General features: G+C 41.3%; 1 protein-coding gene across 2 annotated transcripts in view; it reads left to right on the top strand.

Moving 5' to 3' along the window:
• Nucleotides 1-21,209, top strand: part of PDIA5 (protein disulfide isomerase family A member 5) — a 281,836-nt gene that overhangs the window by 154,818 nt on the left and 105,809 nt on the right. For both annotated transcript variants that reach the window (XR_011557046.1, XM_070730287.1), the window contains exons 8-10: nt 2,352-2,419; nt 16,629-16,720; nt 16,819-16,890. Coding sequence is in view for 1 of the 2 variants with exons in the window: in XM_070730287.1 (XP_070586388.1) it covers nt 2,352-2,419; nt 16,629-16,720; nt 16,819-16,890 (232 nt within the window). In the remaining variant the exon portion in view is untranslated. The remainder of the gene's footprint in view (nt 1-2,351; nt 2,420-16,628; nt 16,721-16,818; nt 16,891-21,209) is intronic.

Consider the following 21,209-nt stretch of genomic DNA (forward strand, 5'->3'; position numbering starts at 1 on the left):
TCTTGTCTAGTTTGCTTGTCTAAATGACTTTAACCTTATCTTATATTTAAAATTATATCTGGGAGGAAGTCTGACTTTTGCTTTCTAAAGGTTACATCTTCTCTGGGACTGACTTTATTGCAACTTCAAATATTCACTTAGTAAACTAATCATAAGACATTTCTGTAGCTGAAGAACCTGTCCAAAACTCCTTTAATCTTCTAATTCCAAACTGGAAGAAAAAATAAAATACTACAAGGGATTTCTATAAACGTATTTTTTAAAACACAATTAAAACTGACTATGAATGTGTTCACTGGCACTATATCCCAGTAAATTATACTATATAAATATGCAACTTTCGGGACCGTCTTCTGCCGCATGAATCCCAGCGCCCAATAAAGTCCCACAGAGTCGGCCTACTCCGGGTCCTGTCGACTAAGCAATGTCATCTGGCGGAACCCAGGAGAAGAGCCTTCTCTGTGGCGGCCCCGGCCCTCTGGAATCAACTCCCCCCGGAGATTAGAACCGCCCCCACCTTCCTTGCCTTTCGTAAGCTACTCAAAACCCACTTATGTCACCAGGCATGGAGTAACTGAGTTGCGCCTAGGCTATGCTAAGGCTATGGTAGAATTGTGTATGGTCTGTTTGAGTGTATTGTTTTTTAAATAATGGGTTTTAATGTGTTTTAATATATTGGATTTGTGACATGGTATTTTTGTTGTGAGCCGCTCCGAGTCCTCGGAGAGGGGCGGCATACAAATCTAATAAATAATAATAATAATAATAATAATAATAATAATAATAATAATTAGTGTTAGCAGAATTGATCTCAGATTGCCCTATTTTTGGTGGCAACTCCCAAATACTGAAAGCAAAGCGTGTAATTTTCTTAAAGAAAAAAGGAAGATAATCCAACAGTTTTTCACAAGTAGTGCTGCTATTGGTTTATTGATCATTATTTCTATACATTGATGCAATCGGCTCCTGTTTCTAGTTGCTAAATTTACTATTGCAACATTCTAAGTAGCTAATTGAAACAGTAATAATTAAAATTTTGGAAATAGTTCTGCGGAAAAACTGGTGCAATAGTTAAAAGCTTTGAAAATTGCTATAATGAAGGATAAATGTATTCAAATATGGCCACCAATTACTAGCTGCCTTAGCAATGTTTTTCTTGTACTGGTTACTTTCATCTACATTCTAATGTTATATTGAATAGAAATACCGAACATGGGTGATGTTTGTATTTCTTTGAAAGATAAGGTGTTCATTTTACCATATATGTGTGTGTTAGAGCTGTGCCAGACCTTGGATTTCCTTCTAAAATATTTCCTCAAATTGTCCAGGATACAAATTAGATAGTTGGTTTGCAAATATTACTTTGGCAGCTGAAGAGTCCTGAAAATTCAGCTACTTTAAAAAATTGCAGCTAGGTGCTACATTAATACTCCCATGCGCTCTAAATTGATTTTTCTAAAAACAATTTCATTCAGTGTATTGCATAGCATTGGTACACGTAGATTCATGCCCAAGTTTCTAATCCATTTTTTCACTTCACATTTGGAATTAATCTAAGAAAGGTAATATTATGAAATAGGTTTTTGATTGCTGAACACTTAGGTATGTAAAGGTCAGCAGAAATGCTTAACTCAGGAATATTTTTGGCAAGTGAGGAATTATTTTATGCATTTTAAAACATATGCACACACAAAATATGAGAGCCAACGTGGTGTACTGGTTAAGGTGCAGAAAAAAATAAGTTCTAGGTCTCTCATTGAACAGGGAAGTTGCTAAATATCTATGAATATGCACTAGACTGTCATGGTAGAATATGATTATGGTGACCATATTTTCATGGACACAAATAAAGGATAAACCTGAAAAAGGGGCAAATATGAAAAGGTTCATATGAATAAAATATTTTTTAAGGAGAATAAGAGATCAAGGAATCAAAAATTAAGAGAAACTTTACAAAACTGCATAACTTAATAATAAATAATCGTATCAAACAATCTATGAATACTTATTTATTTTTTTAAAAGCAACTTGATTTCCATAATTTTAACACAAAGTAAAAGGCTGTGCATTAAGTTGTACTGTTTGTACAATAAAATGTACCGTAAATCACCAGAATAAAGGACAAAAGTGAGTTTTTGAAAAGTAAATATGTCTAGAGGACATCTTTGTGAAAGAATGCCCTTTATAATAATGGACGTACGGTCACACTAATTTTGATCTATGACTGTTAATGATGAGTCCTTGATTCTGCAATCACACGCATGCATGTTGCACAGAGGAACTTTGTTCATTCAGTTTGATTTGTAGATAAATTGAAGAGTAATTATCTTCTCCCTTATATCTTGTATTAGGGTGTGGAGTTTGTAAAAGAATGATGCCAGCTTTCCAACAAGCATCCACCGAACTGAAGGGCATGTATGTAAGTGAAAAGTCTTGTAAAACATTTTTGGGTTTTAAATCTTTCATTAATAAAAGTAAAGCTTCTTTATTAGTATGTTTTTAGTATGTGATAGTTACTGAATATAAAACATGCTTAAATTAAAAAGCGAACAGAAATATTACCATATTTATATTAATCCTCTGGGAACATTTACTTGAAAGTATTAATTTAGAACAGAATTCCATTGGTTATACCTGAACATAAAGTCAAAATTAGATTTCCCATCTGGCTATTTTATATACTAGTGAAGGTTACTTTGAATTGAAAGTGATGCAGTACCATGAAACCAAGTGTTTCCAATTCTTTCTCCTGTTGTATTTAATCACATTTACATCCCCCTCCCCCTTTCTTCTGGGAGATAGGCAGTTCTTCAGAAATAACACACTGGGAAAATTTAGGCTGAATGGGAGTAACTGGATCCAAGACCATTGTTTGAAAGAATTAGTGTCAGATTGATATTTGCAGAGAACGTCTTGGACTGGCCTGTCCATTTCTGTCACCTGTATTGTTAGATGATTGCATCTGTAACTCTGGTTGAGTCTGTCCATGACCTTTCAGGGAATTTGCATACATTTATTTTTCTTGTGCCAGTGTGCTATATCTGGTGAAAAGACTTGATGTTTGGAGGGGGGGGTTGCCATGAGCAATATATTAATTGTTTCCTTTCAAGAGTGCACTGAAATATGTAAATAAAAATATATAGTGTCTCGTGGTAAAAGAAATAGCTTTCATTGAGTATGCGTGATCCGAGTTTAGGACCTATTTGCTCATAGCTTACATAATGTAGAGGCTATTTAATATTGCAGGAAGACTGATAATACAAAATCTTCTTCAGATGTAGAATGATTAAAGAGTAGGTCCTGAATTGATAAGTCACGCAAAGCAAAGCCAGAAAATTCCAGAGTTCATATTGAGGTGATACCTTTGTTAGGGGAATGATGGGCAATTCTCAATAACATGATTCAGCATAAAAGGAAGGTAATTTTATATGCAGTGCATTCAGAAAGTATTCAGACCCCCTTCACTTTTGTCAATTTTCTTATGCTGAAACTTAATTCTACAATTCAATTCAATTTATTAGATATATATGCTGCCCCTCTCTGAAGACTCGGGGCGGCTCACAACAATAATAAAAACAGTATAATAATGGAACAAATCTAATAATAAAATTATATTAAAAACCCCAACAATTTAAAAACCATACAACACATACATACCAAACATAAAATATAACAAAGCCTGGGGGAGATGTCTTAATTCCCCCATGCCTGGCGATATAGGTGGGTCTTGAGTAACTTGCAAAAGACAAGGAGGGTGGGGGCCGTTCTAATCTCTGGGGGAATTGATTCCAGAGGGCCGGGGCCGCCACAGAGAAGACTCTTCCCCTGGGGCCTGTCAAACGACATTGTTTGGTCGACGGGACCCGGAGAAGGCCAACTCTGTGGGACCTTATCGGCCGCTGGGATTCGTGCGGTAAAAGGCGGTTCCGCAGGTATTCTGGTCCAATGCCATGAAGGGCTTTAAAGGTCATTACCAACAATTGTTGAAATTCATTTTTTTCTCATTAATTTGCACTCAGTACCCCATAATGCCAAAGTGAAAAACAGAATTTTAGAAACGTTTGTAAATTTATTAAAAAGCTGAATGGGGCAAAGTACAGGGATATTAATGAAAACCTGTTCCACAGTGCTCAGGACCTCAGATTTGGGCTGAAGGTTCACTTTTCACCATGACTATCATTATCATTATCATTTTGACTTCCATGTCGCCCAATTCCGAAGCACTTAGGGTGGCTTACAAAATAATATAATACAATACAAAAAGATACAAGCAATAAAAAGAAGTTGAATATAATATCTAAAATCAACCCCGTAATAACACCAATTTGTATAAAAAACAACCATAATCATATTCATACACACCATTCATACAGTTTGGCCATGAAAGATGTACAATTCATGGCCCCCAGGCCTGCTGGCAAAGCCAGGTCTTCGTGGTCTTGCGGAAGACCAGTAGGGTGGGAGCAGTATGGGCATTGGGGATAGTTGGTTCCATAGAGCTGGGGCATCGACAGGGAAGGCCCTCCCACGCGGTTCCACCAACCTGCATTGCTTAGTCGACGGGACCTGGAGGAGGCCAACTCTGTGTGCTCTTATTGTATGTGGCAAGAGATGGTCCCGTAGATAGTCTTTGATCCCAAGCACATAGCCAAGACAACACAGAAATAGCTTGGGGACAACTCTGGTCACTTCCCTAGTCCACTTTGGGGTTCCATTTTTTAAAATCATGACAACCAAAATATCGCCCCTGTTATTTTGGGGAGCACAAAGAGACCATCTGATTTGTAGCCTTGAAAATGGCTGTCTACTGATGGTCACCATCCAGTCTGACTGAATTTAAGAGGATTTGCAAGGAAGAATGGCAGAAAATATCCTTCATCTGGAGTTTCATTCTGTGATGTTTCATTCACCGGGTAATACCACCCACATTGATTTAAAAAAAAACATTGGAAATTACCTTTAGCTTTCTTAATTAAAAATACCAATCCAAAATCCTTTCTACTGTCCTGTTTTGGATTTTCATTTACAAAAGAATTTCCCCAGATGAATAATTCTGGAGACTTCAGAGGCTTTTCTAATTAGCTTAAAGATATTGAATTAATATGGATTTTGGTTGCTTTTAATACGTTCAGCATGGCAACTTTTTTCCTTCATGTGACACACAATATGAAGTGTTTCAGGTTAATTAAAGAAAATTTATAAGTAATTCTGTAGCCTCATTAAGTATCCCACTTTTTCTGAGTGACTAAATAATTTTGAAAAACACTTTTTTTAAAAAAATACTTGTTATTTATTTATTATTTATTTTATTTATTTGTCAGACATGTATAGGATAGTAGTAGTTTGTATAAACATAAGTAAAAAGTAACGATAAAAGAGGACAATAGGACAGTAGAACAGGGACGGTAGGCACAGTGGTGCGCTTATGCACCCCCCCTTACAGACCTCCTAGAAATGTGGAGAAGTTGAAAACCAGTAATTAGAAAAATACAAGGAGCAAATGATAGAACATGCTAGCAGAACATGGCATAATCCTTTGAGAGCAAATGATAACAGGACCAATAAACATCTCTTGAGAGAAGAAAATAGCCCTTTGTTGGCCATTGGTGGAGTTTCACAGATGTCTTCCAAAGGGCATTTCTAAGAGATAATCCAGAAATCTTTAAAGTCCTTTTTTATGTCCTGGTTGTCTGATGTAAGAAACAATGGATGTGATCTTGAATGTGGTGAAATAGTGTTAATAATTGGAGAAATCAATTGACTGCACATGTATTGTTGAACTTCAGTTCCGACCATCTCTAACCAGTATATTCTGTTAGGAAGTACAGTAGGAGTCCAATAATATTTAGAACGCCAATTTTGATTCCTCTTGATGTCTGCTTTGATACTGCATTGCTAGTACAGTAGTCCCTCGATTATCGCGAGGGTTCCGTTCCAGGACCCCTTGCGATAATCGAAATTTCGCGATATAGCGGTGCGGAAGTAAAAACACCATCTGCGCATGCGTGCCACTTTTCCATGGTGTTTTTACTTCCGCACCGCCAGCCCGCTGCCCGCCACTTGTCCGCTGCCCGCCCGCTCACCTCGCCAGCAAGAGGGGAAGACCCATGAAAGATTCCTTGGGCCGCCTAGCAGCTGATCTGCTCGGCAGCGCAGCAGCAGCCTGCGCTGCCGAGCAGATCAGCTGCTAGGCGGCCCAAGGAACCTTCCATGGGTCTTCCCCCTCTTGCTTGTGAGGGCGCTTCAACGTTTCCGGACGGCAAGCTCGGACTCTTTCTTTTTCCCTCAGAGGACGCTTATGACAGGCGGCTGAGGCTTCGAGTGTGTCCCCTTCCACCGCCAAGGTCTCCCAGGAGTCCACACCCCCTTTTAAGGCGCCCGCAGATCAAGCGCTCTAGCCAGGCCCGGGCGCACGCCCCCTCTTCCCGCTTCGGTGGGCCTGCCCGGCGCGGGGGTCTCTTCCCCCTCATGGACACTCTTCGTGCCTGGCTTCCTTCTCTCTCCTCCCTTCCCCCCGCTTTCCTCGGGGCGTGTTGGAGAAGAGGGTCTTCTTCCGCTCTTATTGTCTTGGGTGGGCGGGAGGCAGGAGCTGCAGAAAGGGAAACTTTTTGTTTTCCTTCGCTCCGCCACCCAAGAGAGCGGAGAGGCAGCGGGGGCGCAAGGAAGAAGAAGCGGTGGTGGCGGCGGCTTCCTTCGGGGGCAACGCCAGCAAGAGGGAAGATGACGCGCGGGCGGCACAGGGGGGGGGGAGGCAAAGCTCTGCGGCTCCAGCCACTTTCAGCCAAGCCTCCCCGGCCACGGAGCCAGGGAAGCCGAGCCGGGCGTGGAACATCGGCGCAGGAGGCAGGACACGATCGGGCGACCGGAGCAGCAGCGCCGCCGCCGTCACGCCCGGCTCGGCTTCCCTGGCTGCGTGGCCGGGGAGGCTTGGCTGAAAGTGGCTGGAGCCGCAGAGCTTTGCCTCCCCCCCCCCTGTGCCGCCCGCGCGTCATCTTCCCTCTTGCTGGCGTTGCCCCCGAAGGAAGCCGCCGCCACCACCGCTTCTTCTTCCTTGCGCCCCCGCTGCCTCTCCGCTCTCTTGGGTGGCGGAGCGAAGGAAAACAAAAAGTTTCCCTTTCTGCAGCTCCTGCCTCCCGCCCACCCAAGACAATAAGAGCGGAAGAAGACCCTCTTCTCCAACACGCCCGGAGGAAAGCGGGGGGAAGGGAGGAGAGGTCTTCCCCCTCTTGCTGGCGTGCGTGGGCGGTGGGGAAGACCCATGGGAGATTCCTTGGGCCGCCTAGCAGCTGAGGGTCTTCCCCACCGCCCACGCACGCCAGCAAGAGGGACACTCTTCGTGCCTGGCTTCCTTCTCTCTCCTCCCTTCCCCCCGCTTTCCTCGGGGCGTGTTGGAGAAGAGGGTCTTCTTCCGCTCTTATTGTCTTGGGTGGGCGGGAGGCAGGAGCTGCAGAAAGGGAAACTTTTTGTTTTCCTTCGCTCCGCCACCCAAGAGAGCGGAGAGGCAGCGGGGGCGCAAGGAAGAAGAAGCGGTGGTGGCGGCGGCTTCCTTCGGGGGCAACGCCAGCAAGAGGGAAGATGACGCGCGGGCGGCACAGGGGGGGGGAGGCAAAGCTCTGCGGCTCCAGCCACTTTCAGCCAAGCCTCCCCGGCCACGGAGCCAGGGAAGCCGAGCCGGGCGTGGAACATCGGCGCAGGAGGCAGGACACGATCGGGCGACCGGAGCAGCAGCGCCGCCGCCGTCACGCCCGGCTCGGCTTCCCTGGCTGCGTGGCCGGGGAGGCTTGGCTGAAAGTGGCTGGAGCCGCAGAGCTTTGCCTCCCCCCCCCTGTGCCGCCCGCGCGTCATCTTCCCTCTTGCTGGCGTTGCCCCCGAAGGAAGCCGCCGCCACCACCGCTTCTTCTTCCTTGCGCCCCCGCTGCCTCTCCGCTCTCTTGGGTGGCGGAGCGAAGGAAAACAAAAAGTTTCCCTTTCTGCAGCTCCTGCCTCCCGCCCACCCAAGACAATAAGAGCGGAAGAAGACCCTCTTCTCCAACACGCCCGGAGGAAAGCGGGGGGAAGGGAGGAGAGGTCTTCCCCCTCTTGCTGGCGTGCGTGGGCGGTGGGGAAGACCCATGGGAGATTCCTTGGGCCGCCTAGCAGCTGAGGGTCTTCCCCACCGCCCACGCACGCCAGCAAGAGGGACACTCTTCGTGCCTGGCTTCCTTCTCTCTCCTCCCTTCCCCCCGCTTTCCTCGGGGCGTGTTGGAGAAGAGGGTCTTCTTCCGCTCTTATTGTCTTGGGTGGGCGGGAGGCAGGAGCTGCAGAAAGGGAAACTTTTTGTTTTCCTTCGCTCCGCCACCCAAGAGAGCGGAGAGGCAGCGGGGGCGCAAGGAAGAAGAAGCGGTGGTGGCGGCGGCTTCCTTGGGGGCAACGCCAGCAAGAGGGTCTTCCCCCTCTTGCTGGCGTGCGTGGGCGGTGGGGAAGACCCATGGGAGATTCCTTGGGCCGCCTAGCAGCTGAGGGTCTTCCCCACCGCCCACGCACGCCAGCAAGAGGGCGAAGACCCTCTTGCTGGCGTTGCCCCCGAAGGAAGCCGCCGCCGCCACGCCCGGCTCGGCTTCCCTGGCTCCTTGGCCGGGTGGGCTCGGCCGAAAGGGGCTGGAACTGCAGAGCCGAAGGGTGGCCTTTTTGTCTGGGAGGGAAGATGACGCGCGGGGCGGCACAGGGGGGGGGGGGGAGGCAAAGCTCTGCGGCTCCAGCCACTTTCAGCCAAGCCTCCCCGGCCACGGAGCCAGGGAAGCCGAGCCGGGCGTGGAACATCGGCGCAGGAGGCAGGACACGATCGGGCGACCGGAGCAGCAGCGCCGCCGCCGTCACGCCCGGCTCGGCTTCCCTGGCTGCTTGGCGGGGGGGGGGGGAGGCTTGGCCGAAAGGGGCTGTACCCGCAGAGCTTTGCCTCCCACCCCTCGCCCCTGTGCTGCCGGCGCGTCATCTTCCCTCCCAGACTCCCCCGGCAAAGTGACGTGGAGGAATGGAAAGCTGAAACCGGGCGGTTTGAGTTTCCCATTCCTTCAAGTCACTTCGCCGCTGCTCTCCTGGCTAAACTGTGTGGCAGGAGACAGGCTTTGAGTTTTTGGCTGGGGGGGAGAAGTAGAACCTTCCTAACTCCCCCCCCCCCACCAGCCAGAAGGAGCGGCGAAGTGACGTGGAGGAATGGAAAGCTGAAACTGGGCGGTTTGAGTTTCCCATTCCTCCAAGTCACTTTGCCGCTCCTCTCCTGGCTAAACCGGCGGCAGGAGACAGGGTTGGGGGGGGGTACTGGGAAGCCCCCCAGGCCGACTGCCACCTTTTCAAACAGCCGCGCCCTTCCCAGCTGAGTCCTGAAGCCAAGCGCCTTTGGAACTTCTGCGCTTGGCTTCAGGACTCAGCTGGGAAGCGGCACGGGTGTTTTAAAAGGTCTCCCCCGGCATGGGGGGCTTCCTAGCACCCCCCCAAACCCGGGTTGGGGGTTCGGGGGGGGTGCTAGGAAGCCTCCCATGCCGGCGGGAAGACCCAGGGAAGGTTCCTTTGGCCGCCTAGCAGCTGATCTGCCCGGCGGTAATGCAAACTCCACCATCTACGCATGCGTGCAGATGGTGGTGTTACTTCCGGGTAGAAAACTCGCGATATAGCGTTTCGCGAAGCTCGAGATCGCGAAACTCGAGGGATCACTGTACTGATTATTGCAGCCATTGATCATTTTCTCCAATTATAATTAAACTGATTAATATCTGTATATCACTCCATTACACTTTATAAACTTCAGCATTTGTAGAGGTTCCAGCTTTTTTGTGAGAAAGCCACATCAGCAGAGCATAAATGTTTGCTAATTCAGTGCCTGCTGAGTATCAAGGCTATTCTGAAAAGAAGGGGAAAAAGATAGATAGGAAACAGAGAAAAAAGATGATCAGCCAAAAGTTCAATAATCATCAAAAAGAAAACTAGGCAAGAAAGCTATTGGATTATTATTATTATTATTATTATTATTATTATTATTATTATTATTATTATTATTGTTATGTCAATACAACTCAGCAAACAAGATTACTATGCTGGATTTCGTATTTCATCACCAGTCGGGCACTTCCCAAGCACCTAGGACTGCGTGATGTAGCGGCGAATTATGTTTGCCGATCCCAGTAAAGCGGCCTTTTGCAATTGACAGATAGAGATTTGTCAATTCCGATGGTTTTCAAATGTCCGCTGAGATCCTTTGGCACTGCGCCCAGCGTGCCAAGTACCACTGGGACCACTTTCACGGGCTTATGCCAGAGTCGTTGCAGCTTGATTTTTAGATCTTCATATTTCACTAATTTCTCTAGCTGCTTCTCCTCAATTCTGCTGTCCCCTGGGATTGCGATGTCGATGATCCATACTTTCTTTTTCTCCACAATCAGGATGTCTGGTGTGTTATGCGTATTATTATTATTATTATTATTATTATTATTATTATTATTATTATTATTATTATTTTTGTATGCCACCCCTCTCTGAGGACTCAGAGCAGCTCACAACAAGCAATACATCTACAAATCCAATTTTTAAAAAAAATTTAAACCATTTCTAGAAGGCCTGTATAAACAAACTCTCCCATCCCTCTATATTGACTGGACTTGAATCAACTTACTGCTCAGGCAGAGAAGAGAGCTTATTTTTTTGAGCTGGACATCTAAGAGAAGGGGAAAGTGTGGGGAGTACAAAAGGAAGGCGTTACTGATGCATCCATATTTGAGGGTCGTGAGCCCATTGTTGGTGGAGAGAATTGGAGATCAGGCCTCAGGTTGCTGCTACTGGAACAATTTATAGGATAGGGATTCCCTCCCCCCCTCCCCAAAAGAACCCCACATTAACTTGAGTACTCTTTTTTTTTCCTTTTGTGTCTCCAAAGAGTCTTGTTTTTTGCTTTCAAAGCTTGTCCCCTAGAATAATTAGAATAATTATAACTAGAATAATTCAAGTTCTCTTCAACTTTGGAAAATCAGCTATATGTTTGTCATCTCTACACCTCTCTATCTAAAAAGATCTTTGGTACAAAATAGATTTATTTAATCTGATACTGTTTTGAGATGGCAGTGTTTAAATGCAAAAAAGATACAAAAAGGATGTTGAAACTCTAGAAAGAGTACAGAGAAGAGCAAGAAAGATGATTAGGGGACTGGAGGCTAAAACATATGAAGAACGGTGGCAGGAACTGGGTAGATCTGATTTAATGAAAAGAAGAACCAGGGGGGACAGCATAGCAGTGTTCCAATATCTCAGGGGTTGCCACAAAGAAGAGGGAGTCAACCTATTCCCCAAAGCACCTGAGGGTAGAACAAGAAGCAATGGGTAGGAACTAAACAAGGAGAGAAGTAACTTAGAACCAATGAAAAATTTCCTGACAGTTAGAACAATTAACCAGTGGAACAGCTTGCCTCCAGAAGTTGTGACTACTCCAACACTAGACGTTTTTAATAAACATTTGTCTGAAGTAGTGTAGGGTTACCTGCCTAAGCAGAGGGATTGAAGACCTCCAAGGTCCCCTCCAACTCTGTTATTATTATAAACCTTTAATATGCACTGAATATCACCACCCCATCATTTTTAGCCATGATAGAGTTGAAGTCCAAGTCCTTCAGAGCCCCAGGTTGTAAAAGGTTGCTGTAATTTTCAATTGTTTGCAGAATCATCAAAAAAAAAAATCTGAAAAATGTGAGGTTAAGATGTTAGACAAGGCCTAGAAAGAGCCACTCTTAAGTCCATCCTCAGCTGTGGAATGGCTTTCAGCAAGTCATTTCTTCTCAGTCTAACCTACTCTGCCATGTTGTTATTGTGAGGAAAAATCCTGAAAACTTTTATTTTGGCCAAGTGTGATTAGACACGCAAGGAATTTGTCTCCAGAAACTTTCAGTGTACATGCAAAGCAACAGAGAAATTATAATCATAATATGATACCAATAATGAGGGGGCAGTACAGAAGATGAGAAAAATAATAACACTACAGCCATTACAGCCATAAAACATGAGTAAATATATTTAGAGATAAAACAATACTGTGAGGATTAGGTGTTCAGCAGAATGAGTGATGACTTGAGGGAAAAACCTGTCCCTAAACTCAGGAGTTTAATTAGGAGGAGAAATTGCTATGTATGTAAATTGAGCTCCTCAAGGAACGACTCGTATATAAACTAACCAATCAAATAAAAAAAATAAAATAAAACAGGAAGTCTTGATCAGGAGAGGAAAAATCATCACCTTTTCTGTGTGAAATTGTATTCAGATCATTCTGTACTTGTAGGGCTAGCACAAAAGTTCCTAATCTATTGTAAAATAATAGTATTGCTTCCATTGTATTGTAGGTACGTTTCAATTTACAACTACAATTATGGCCGGTGTTGCAATTCTAAGTTTTTGTGATCATAAGTTGAGTCATAATGTGACTGGACATGATCTTACACCAATTTTTACAGTAGTTGGGAGTCAAATCAGAGAGGTTATGAAGTGAACTCAGCTTTCTCTGTGGCCATTTTGCAAATTGTGATCAGGGTGCTACAGCTGGCTATTAATGCTACCTGGTTGCCAAATGCCCAAATTGCAAACACCCGACCATGGAAAGTATTGTGATGGTTTGCAATAGTTGTAAGTGTCAATTTAAGTCATAAGACAACTCCTTTGGAGGTTGTCTTAATTTTGAACCATTGCTAAACAAATAGTCGTAAGTTGGAAACTACCTGTACTGCATAATTGAAATGAGTACTTGAAGCAGACTATAATGGTCTGAAAAAGAAAAGTGAATCAGAAAATGGTCTAAGAATGTAGAAGCATTCAAGTTTCAAAAGACTGAGTGAAGCATGAAGTGGTTTTACATAGGTAAAACCAGGCAAGTGGGACAAATTCAGATATATTTGTGCATATTTAATTTTTGATTTAAATATAAATATCCAAGGATTCAATAATCCTCTCACATATGCAAAAATTAACTGATTCTGTTCTGTTGTAAGATGAGACAACTAGAAAATGTGTAGATAATGAATATAATGGCATATCTGTGTTACAGTACTCATAATTATATCTCCGCTTTTATTCTTCTCAGTCAGAATTCTTTCATAGGGTATGTGCTTGCAATTACAACCTAGATACCAACTGGATATTTTGTTGCTTTTACAGATAATAAGTGTTATAAATCAGCCCAATGGGTTTTATAGGTTTTAAGCCTATAATTGTTGTCCTATCTTAAATTTATCATTTACCTATAAGATCATGGATATTTTGCAGTTTTTTTTCCTCTTTATTTGCACAAAGTCACAGTCTGTAATAAATTTTGTTCTCTTCAGCTTCTCCTTTTCTATTTTTGTCTTGCCACAGCACTTTACCAAAAAATAATTAGCACCTGGGAAGAAATTGACTCAGGTTTCTTCAAATTAGTTTTCCGAAGAAGCCTTTTTGATGTGTAACATTTCATTAAACGTGGATAACTGGACTGCTCAGTAGCAGACTAGAAGCAGTACTAACATTATAAAGTGCAAAAATTTGCAAAATACAGGTTTTTCCCCAGTCATTGGCATATAAATGTCCAGCTAAAAATTTAATATTTCCTCATAAAAATATAACTGCCCCTCTGAGGAAACTTAATAAAAACAAAGCTACTTCAGAAAACAGAGATTTTTGAAGCATTCTTTTGCTATTCCTAAGAGTAGAATTAACTATATCAAACATAAAATTGCCCAGTGATTTGCTACACCATACTTTTCCTTGTCCTTAAACCATAATCCAAGCTATTTCTGGTGAAAACTGCACTCTGAGATACGGATAAATACCTCAGAGAAAGAGAGACATGTTTACAAGGTGTTGATTTTAAAACAACAGCAGCAGCAGGTCTGTAAATAAAAAACCCTACTCTGCTAGTATTTGGACTAATAAGAATAATTGTCGGATTATAACTGGTTGTGAGGCCTATAGAATCTAGTCTAAAGGGCTGGGCTGGTTGCCTTTACCTTCATGGTAATTTATACATTGCTGTTTCTGAACTGAAAAAGTAAATAAAGTCCTCAATAAATAGTTATGCAGCCATGATGGATGAGAAGAGAGAAAGGGGAGAGAAAAAGAAGAGAGAGAGAGAGAAGGAGGGAGGGAAGGAAAAAGAAAGGAAGAAAGAAAGAAAGAAAGAAAGAAAATATGTGAAAACAACTTTCCAGGTCTTTTAATACGGAGATGGAAATTTATTTATTTTATTTATTATTTGGATTTGTATGCCGCCCCTCTCCGAAAACTCGGAGTGGGGCGATGGTGAATGTAGGAGTTTTCCTATTAATCTATTTGACATTGTTTAAAGTAGGTGTGAGCATCCAGAATAGTCGATAAGGAAGGAAAAGACTGATGTGTGCTCTTAAACATTTTTCAAGGTTCTTGGGTAACAGCTGACCTTCTTCTTTGGATGATATACTTTAACATTTCATACCAGCTCTGAACACATTTGGCCTCAGCACTTCCTTCATTTGGGAAACTGGCATTAAATTCTGCTGCAGCATTTTATGTGGAAAGAGAAAATCCTCTTCTTGGATGAGGGACAAGTAGGGGAGATAGATTAATTCCATGCTGCTAAAGGGATTTAAACCTTCACTGGTATTAATCAGAAGTTAATCTTTCAGTTGTATCTTCAGCAACTAGCCACTGTGGAATAAAGCAGCAAGACTACTTGGATCAGAGAGAAGCGGTCCCGTCCTCAAATATAGTTTCATTTAAAAGTGCTCGGGGCTTTGGAGGAGCAGAAAGATATATTATTTCACACAGAGGATCTCAAGTTACAAATTTGGGATCTAAGAGCACCTTTTTTAGTTTTGCTTGTGACAAGGAGTGAAGAGAAAATTCTGAATCTACTCCTATTATTATTATTATTATTATTATTATTATTATTATTATTTAAAAAGTTTTTGTACCTGAACAGTGACTACTAGTGTTGTTGTTATTGAAGTTACAAAGATATCCTAGTGATACAATTTCCAACAAATATGAATGCTAAATTATTTTCACTTGCTTGAATGTTTTTAAGGCATTCATATCTGGAAATGTAACATATTCATGCAGTCTACATTGAGATTTCATCTATATTTCCTGAACATTTGTCGTATCTACAAAATTAGTAGAATTGTGTGCAAGTAATGTGCTTTTCTGGGATTTGGTAGGAGTTTTTCTCTTCATCTGTGAAGTTAAAAATAAAAGAGATTGTTTCCACTCCCTTTGGTTTATCTAGCGTTTGCAGATTAATAAGCAAATATATTACATAGTCTGGCCACACTATCCTGTTCTAGATTGTTTGTAACCACTTTACCTTTCCCAAAACCTTTGCTTGCCATAGAAGACACAACAACCAAGAGAATCTTTAGAAACCTAATAGAGGGGGGAAATATTAAATCTAAAAGAAAAATTGCAAATTTAACTTTCTGCAAGTTTTTTTTCCTCAGGGTCATAGTCATCCCATATATTTAGATAAATATTCAGAAGTTAAAGAGATCTTCACAATCCACATGTAGTCAAGATTATAACAATATATATATTATTATTCACACTACTGATTTAATCCAGGAGTATATGCCTGGAATTCTCCCCCCAATTGCCTGTGTAGTAATATGGTAAAATAACTTGGTGGTTGCAGTTGTGATTTGTTGTACAAAGCTAAGACAAAGCTTTATGATATGATTTCAATTCTCCCTGGTCATCTCCAACCATCAACCACTATGAAATCTTATATGTTTTCAGAAGGCTTTCATGCAATTATAGACTCTGAAGATGTTAGACATGATTAGAGATGTGAGCAACATACTTACATCATAAGGAAATTGCTATCAAAAAGGCTTTTACAGTATAATTTGTAGTATCATCAATAGGACTTATTAACCTTCCTCTTTTATGTCCTTAACACCACAGTAAATGTAAGACTTACTTACATGATCATGATTGATACAAAGGAATATATTAACAAAATGACATTTTACAGACTTTTAAAACAATAATGTTTTATTGTCTTCAGAGAGGGGCGGCATACAAATCTAATAAATTATTATTATAAATTATTATTATTAATGTGCCCAAGAATGGGTGATTAATTGCTAGCACTGACACTATGGCAAGAATAAAAGAAGAGAGATGAAGTACTAATTGTGTGATGTCTTTTTAAATTGATCTCCAAGTTATGCATACAGTAGCATAGGATATTGTTTAGACAGTTCCCACATCATTGAATATGTTTGCTACCATATTAAGTGGTGGAATAGAGGATGATCTCTAGATGTTGCTGAACTACAACTCCCAACTGCCTTTATCACAAAAACTCTGGGGCTGCTGAGAATTGTAACTTTTGGAGACGACAGATTCTACAATTATGTTCTATGAGGCCACAATTCATTTTTCTTCATAAATACAGCAGTAAGTCACAGCATGTAAAAATAGCTAAAAATTTATTGAACATCTATAAGCCCATAAAGGACTGAATATAAGTGGGGTGATTCCTTTGGTTTTTAGGTGGGAGCAACTACAGGTTCTTTTCAAATATTATTTTCCTGCAATTTCATTTTGGTTTTTCAAATTTTGGAAGAGCTGATTGGAGTAAGGATCTTTTTCTTCTGTCATTGCAGGTACTTGCAGGGATGAATGTCTACTCCTCTGAATTCGAAAAAATAAAAGAAGAATACAATGTCCGGGGATATCCAACAATATGCTACTTTGAGTCAGTCTCTACTTAATCTGAACATTAAGTATTTCATATAATTACATATCTATATTTATCCTTGTATCCTAACACCTCTCTTTTCACTGCTTTTACAGAAAGGGGAAATTCCTGTTTAATTTTGAAAACTATGGTGCTACAGCAAAGGACATTGGAGAATGGTTGCAAAAGTGAGTTTTTAAAGTTGACATCTCCATCTTTGAGAATGACATTTTTTGATGAATAGCAGGGGGGAAACCCAAAAAATATATAACAATGTAATTATGAGTTAATGAGTTGAAGGTAATCTTACTTGAGGGAAACTTTAATTTAATTTATTAGATTTGTATGCTGCCCCTCTCCGAAGACTCGGGGCGGAACATACTTTCATTTGTCAAGCTTTCTATTTTGCAAGTGTTAATTACAACTCTCCATTATCTTTTACTGAGCATTGATTTCAGTTAAGCTTTACTTGTGGAAAAAAAATACTTTTTTGGTCAGTCTTTCCTTTGTATCTCAATTAGGATATATTGCCCAACAGTTCTGGTCACCTCTGCATGTTTCTTCTCTCTTTGGCTAGTGGGGGCAGTGGTGGACAAACTTAACTATGTACATGGAATAATCATCACAGAGAAACAATGTCATTTCTATTCTCAGATACTCATCTGAGGATAAAAATCTTCAGATATGTAGCTGAGGATTTCTATCTTCAGATCAGTCTTGAATTCAAGATTAGTCTTGAATTCAAGATTAGTCTTGAATTCTTGTAATACATTCCTTCTTTTCAGTGCCAATAATGTATTTTAGGCATTTGACAAGGAGTGAAATGACACAATCATAAATATATACAGTTCATTGCCCAAAGCATCTTAGAGGAAGCACAGGCACAGGTTGAAACATTACAAAGAGGAGATACAGGAAAATATGCAAGGGTCTCATGGAAAGTTATGTACTAATTATTTTCCTGTGCTGGCATCTCCATGCCATAATGCTGCTAAGAACATTTGTTTTTCTGTATGATCGTTGAGTTATGTGGAATCCAGAAACGATTCAAATATATTCATATGTTTGGTCTTCTGCCAGACGCCTGGCCATTATTTATTCTGAAAGCAAATTGAGTGCAGTGTACTTTTTTAAAGGTTTAGATTGATACAATATATTGTGTTAGGAGAACATGAGACAATGATGATTTACCACTGGGGGAAAGTGGGGTTTTTTTTTAAGTGAGTGCTTAAGATTTCATTGAGAATAAGGGATATTTTTTTTGTGCATCTGTTATCTGAGTTACCTTAATAATAGCTGTCAAAAGACGATAAATGTCACACCAAAATTAGACATTTAGCAATATGGGCTGAATTAGAAAAGACTGAATCTCATCTTAAGTTCTCTATCTCTGCTAATTCACCGCTGGACTGAAACATGTTTGGACACATCCAATTCAAATTGGACAATAATGTCTTGATGGATTGGTAGTTTGCATTGCTTTCTATTCTTCCCATATTAGGTGCATACATCTCAGCTATTCCCTTTTGAATTATACAACATTATGCAGAGACCGAAAAGGAGCAAGAATTACAAAGTCAAAGACACTGAAAATATGAAATAAGAAAAAGGAAAGGAAGTACAGTACCAATAAAATCAATTTACATAAACTACCATTTGTTATACTTCTTCATACCTTTCTATCCTTGCATACTGTCCTTGCTTCTACCATATCTGTCTGTCACTCCATACCTTGCCCCTTATTCTTTACACTTCTCACTTCTCTCTTTTTCAGGATCTCATCAGTTCCATCTAAACATGAGTCTGTCAGTCTTTTCCTTTTTTTACTTCCTTTTTTCTTCATTCATTCATTCATTTATTTATTCCAATACACAATGAGGGTTTTAGTGGGTATATATCTATATACACATAGTAAAATACATGATGAAGGTTATAGAGGAGATACTCATAGTAAAATATATCTAAGAAAGAATAGAAAAGAAGGTATAGTAATAGAACATATCAATGAAAGAATAGAAGAAGAGATATAGGAATAGAAGAAAGGTATAGGAGATATAGGAGAATAATAGGACAGGGGACAGAAGGCACTCTAGTGCACTTGTACTCGCCCCTTACTGACCTCTTAGGAATCTGGATAGGTCAACTGTAGATAATCTAAGGCTAAAGTGTTGGGGGTTTGGGGATGACACTATGGAGTCCGGTAATGAGTTCCACACTTCGGACGTTGCAGCATATGATCTTGTGGGCAATACTTAGATCTTGTTTAATAAGGCGTCTTAGTTCTAAACTTTCTAGTTTGATCCTTGTTCATTTTCTCTGCATTTCTGTCAACATTTGCACACCTGAATCTTCCTTCATCCACTTCCTCCATCTGTCAGGGATCCAAGTAACACCCCCTTGATAGAATGTTATCAAGAAATAGAAATTCATCAACGTTTTCTGCTTTTGTGCTTTCTGTGTAACAATTGTTCTCTCAAACTTCAGATATATAATCCTCGTGGCCTCTTCCAACTGACCTATCTGCAAATCATTTGGATTCTCAGCAAACAACATGACGCCATCTGCATACAAAAGTACCTATTCATTCATTTCCTTAACAAATACCCATATAACCTGGCCACAAATTAAGAACCAAGGGAACATCTTACTTTTATTCTCTGTTCATCTTCAGTCATCCCATTAATTCTTATGCATGCTAGAATTGATGCAACGGATAAATCACTCTAAATTTTAAAAACCCACACTCTTACTATATTCATGATCAACATTCAATTTCATATTATCCCAAAGTATTCCATAATTCACGTCTGTTCATTTGTGTTTATCATACACAAATATAAATTGTCACATTTATATATTTGTCCATAGTGGGTGGAGCTAATCTCCAAAAATAGGATAACACCATCCCTTCAGCCAATGAGGACTGAGTCTATCAAATTGTGTTTATTCGGCCACTTGGAAAACTCTTTGCTCCTGGTGCTCACAGGTGGACTATTCCCCTGTTGATCTATCCATCACTAACATCATCAAATTTCTACACCATGGTCTTAACAAGATCTTTCCTGCAACACTCTTCAATGTCAGGTGGCAGCACTTTCTTCTGTTTTGTCCTGTGGTTCTGTGGACTCCTTATCTCAACATTCCCTGTTGCACAGGTTCTTGAAAGGGGCTGTAAGTTAGTGTCCTCCTGTCATCCATCGATGCCCAACATGGGACCTCTCAAAGGTTCTTCTGTCACTGACGGATGCTCCCTACGAGCTCTTGAGGGCCACTTTACTCCACCACTTTACCTGTAAGGTGGCATTCCTAGTGAGGATAACGTCCATTCGGAGGATCTCTGAGCTTGCCACCTTGTCTATTAGGGTGGGATCTCTATATATTTCATTCTGATCAAGTAGTCCTCAAACTGGACCCCACATTTGTCCCAAAAATAAACTCTTATTAGCCCTCCCAATGGACATACTGCTTTGGTATGTCCCATTCTTGGAGGTTAGTGCCACCTACTATGGAGAAGGGGTGTTGGTCTTACCTGATATGCCTCTTCTCGTAGGGTGGAGCTAACCTCCAATCCCACCCAAATTTAGTCTGGTCTGGCCTTTGAGACATCAAATTATTTTCTTCTATATTGTTTGATCTGGAAGCTACACGCCGAGTCTGTCCATTGTCCTTCGTCAGAGGGGGTATTAAGGCAGGAGGACAAAGAATCACAATTTGATAGACTCAGTCCTCATTGGCTGAAGGGACAATGTCATCCCATTCTTGGAGGTTAGCTCCACCCTACAAGACGAAGCATATCAGGTAAGACCAATGCCCCTTCTCAGTGATCTGCTAAAGAGCAGTAATTTGGTCCTGCCACAGATTCCTATTCATGTTTAATCCACCTTGCTACCTTTCTCTTTGAGAATGGTAACAATAATGACATCCTTCCAATTTTCTGACACATGTAGAGTTTCCACATACATGTTACCCAAGTCACACAGCTCCTCCATGAATGTCACGTGTATTTATTTGTTTATTTGTTTGTTTGTTTGTTTGTTTACTTACTTACTTACTTACTTACTTACTTACTTACTTACTTACTTACTTACTTACTTACTTACTTACTTACTTACTTACTTACTGGATTTGTATGCCGCCCCTCTCCGTAGACTCGGGGCGGCTAACAACAATGATAAAAACAGCATATAACAATCCAATAATAAAATAACTAAAAACCCTTATTATAAAACCAAACATACACATAAACATACCATGCATAACTTATAATGGCCTAGGGGGAAGGAATATCTCAACTCCCCCATGCCTGGCGGTATAAGTGAGTCTTGAGTAGTTTACGAAAGACAGGGAAGGTGGGGGGCAGTTCTAATCTCCGTTTTTAGTATTTCTAAAGAGCCGTGATGGCACAATGCTTAGAATATAGTACTGCAGGCAACTTCTGCCAGATGCCAGCAGTTCCGTTCTCATCAGGCTTAAGGTTGACTCAGCCTTCCATCCTTCTGAGGTCAGT

Source organism: Erythrolamprus reginae, chromosome 1 (genome assembly GCF_031021105.1).
Source record: "Erythrolamprus reginae isolate rEryReg1 chromosome 1, rEryReg1.hap1, whole genome shotgun sequence".
Lineage (NCBI taxonomy): Eukaryota > Metazoa > Chordata > Lepidosauria > Squamata > Dipsadidae > Erythrolamprus > Erythrolamprus reginae.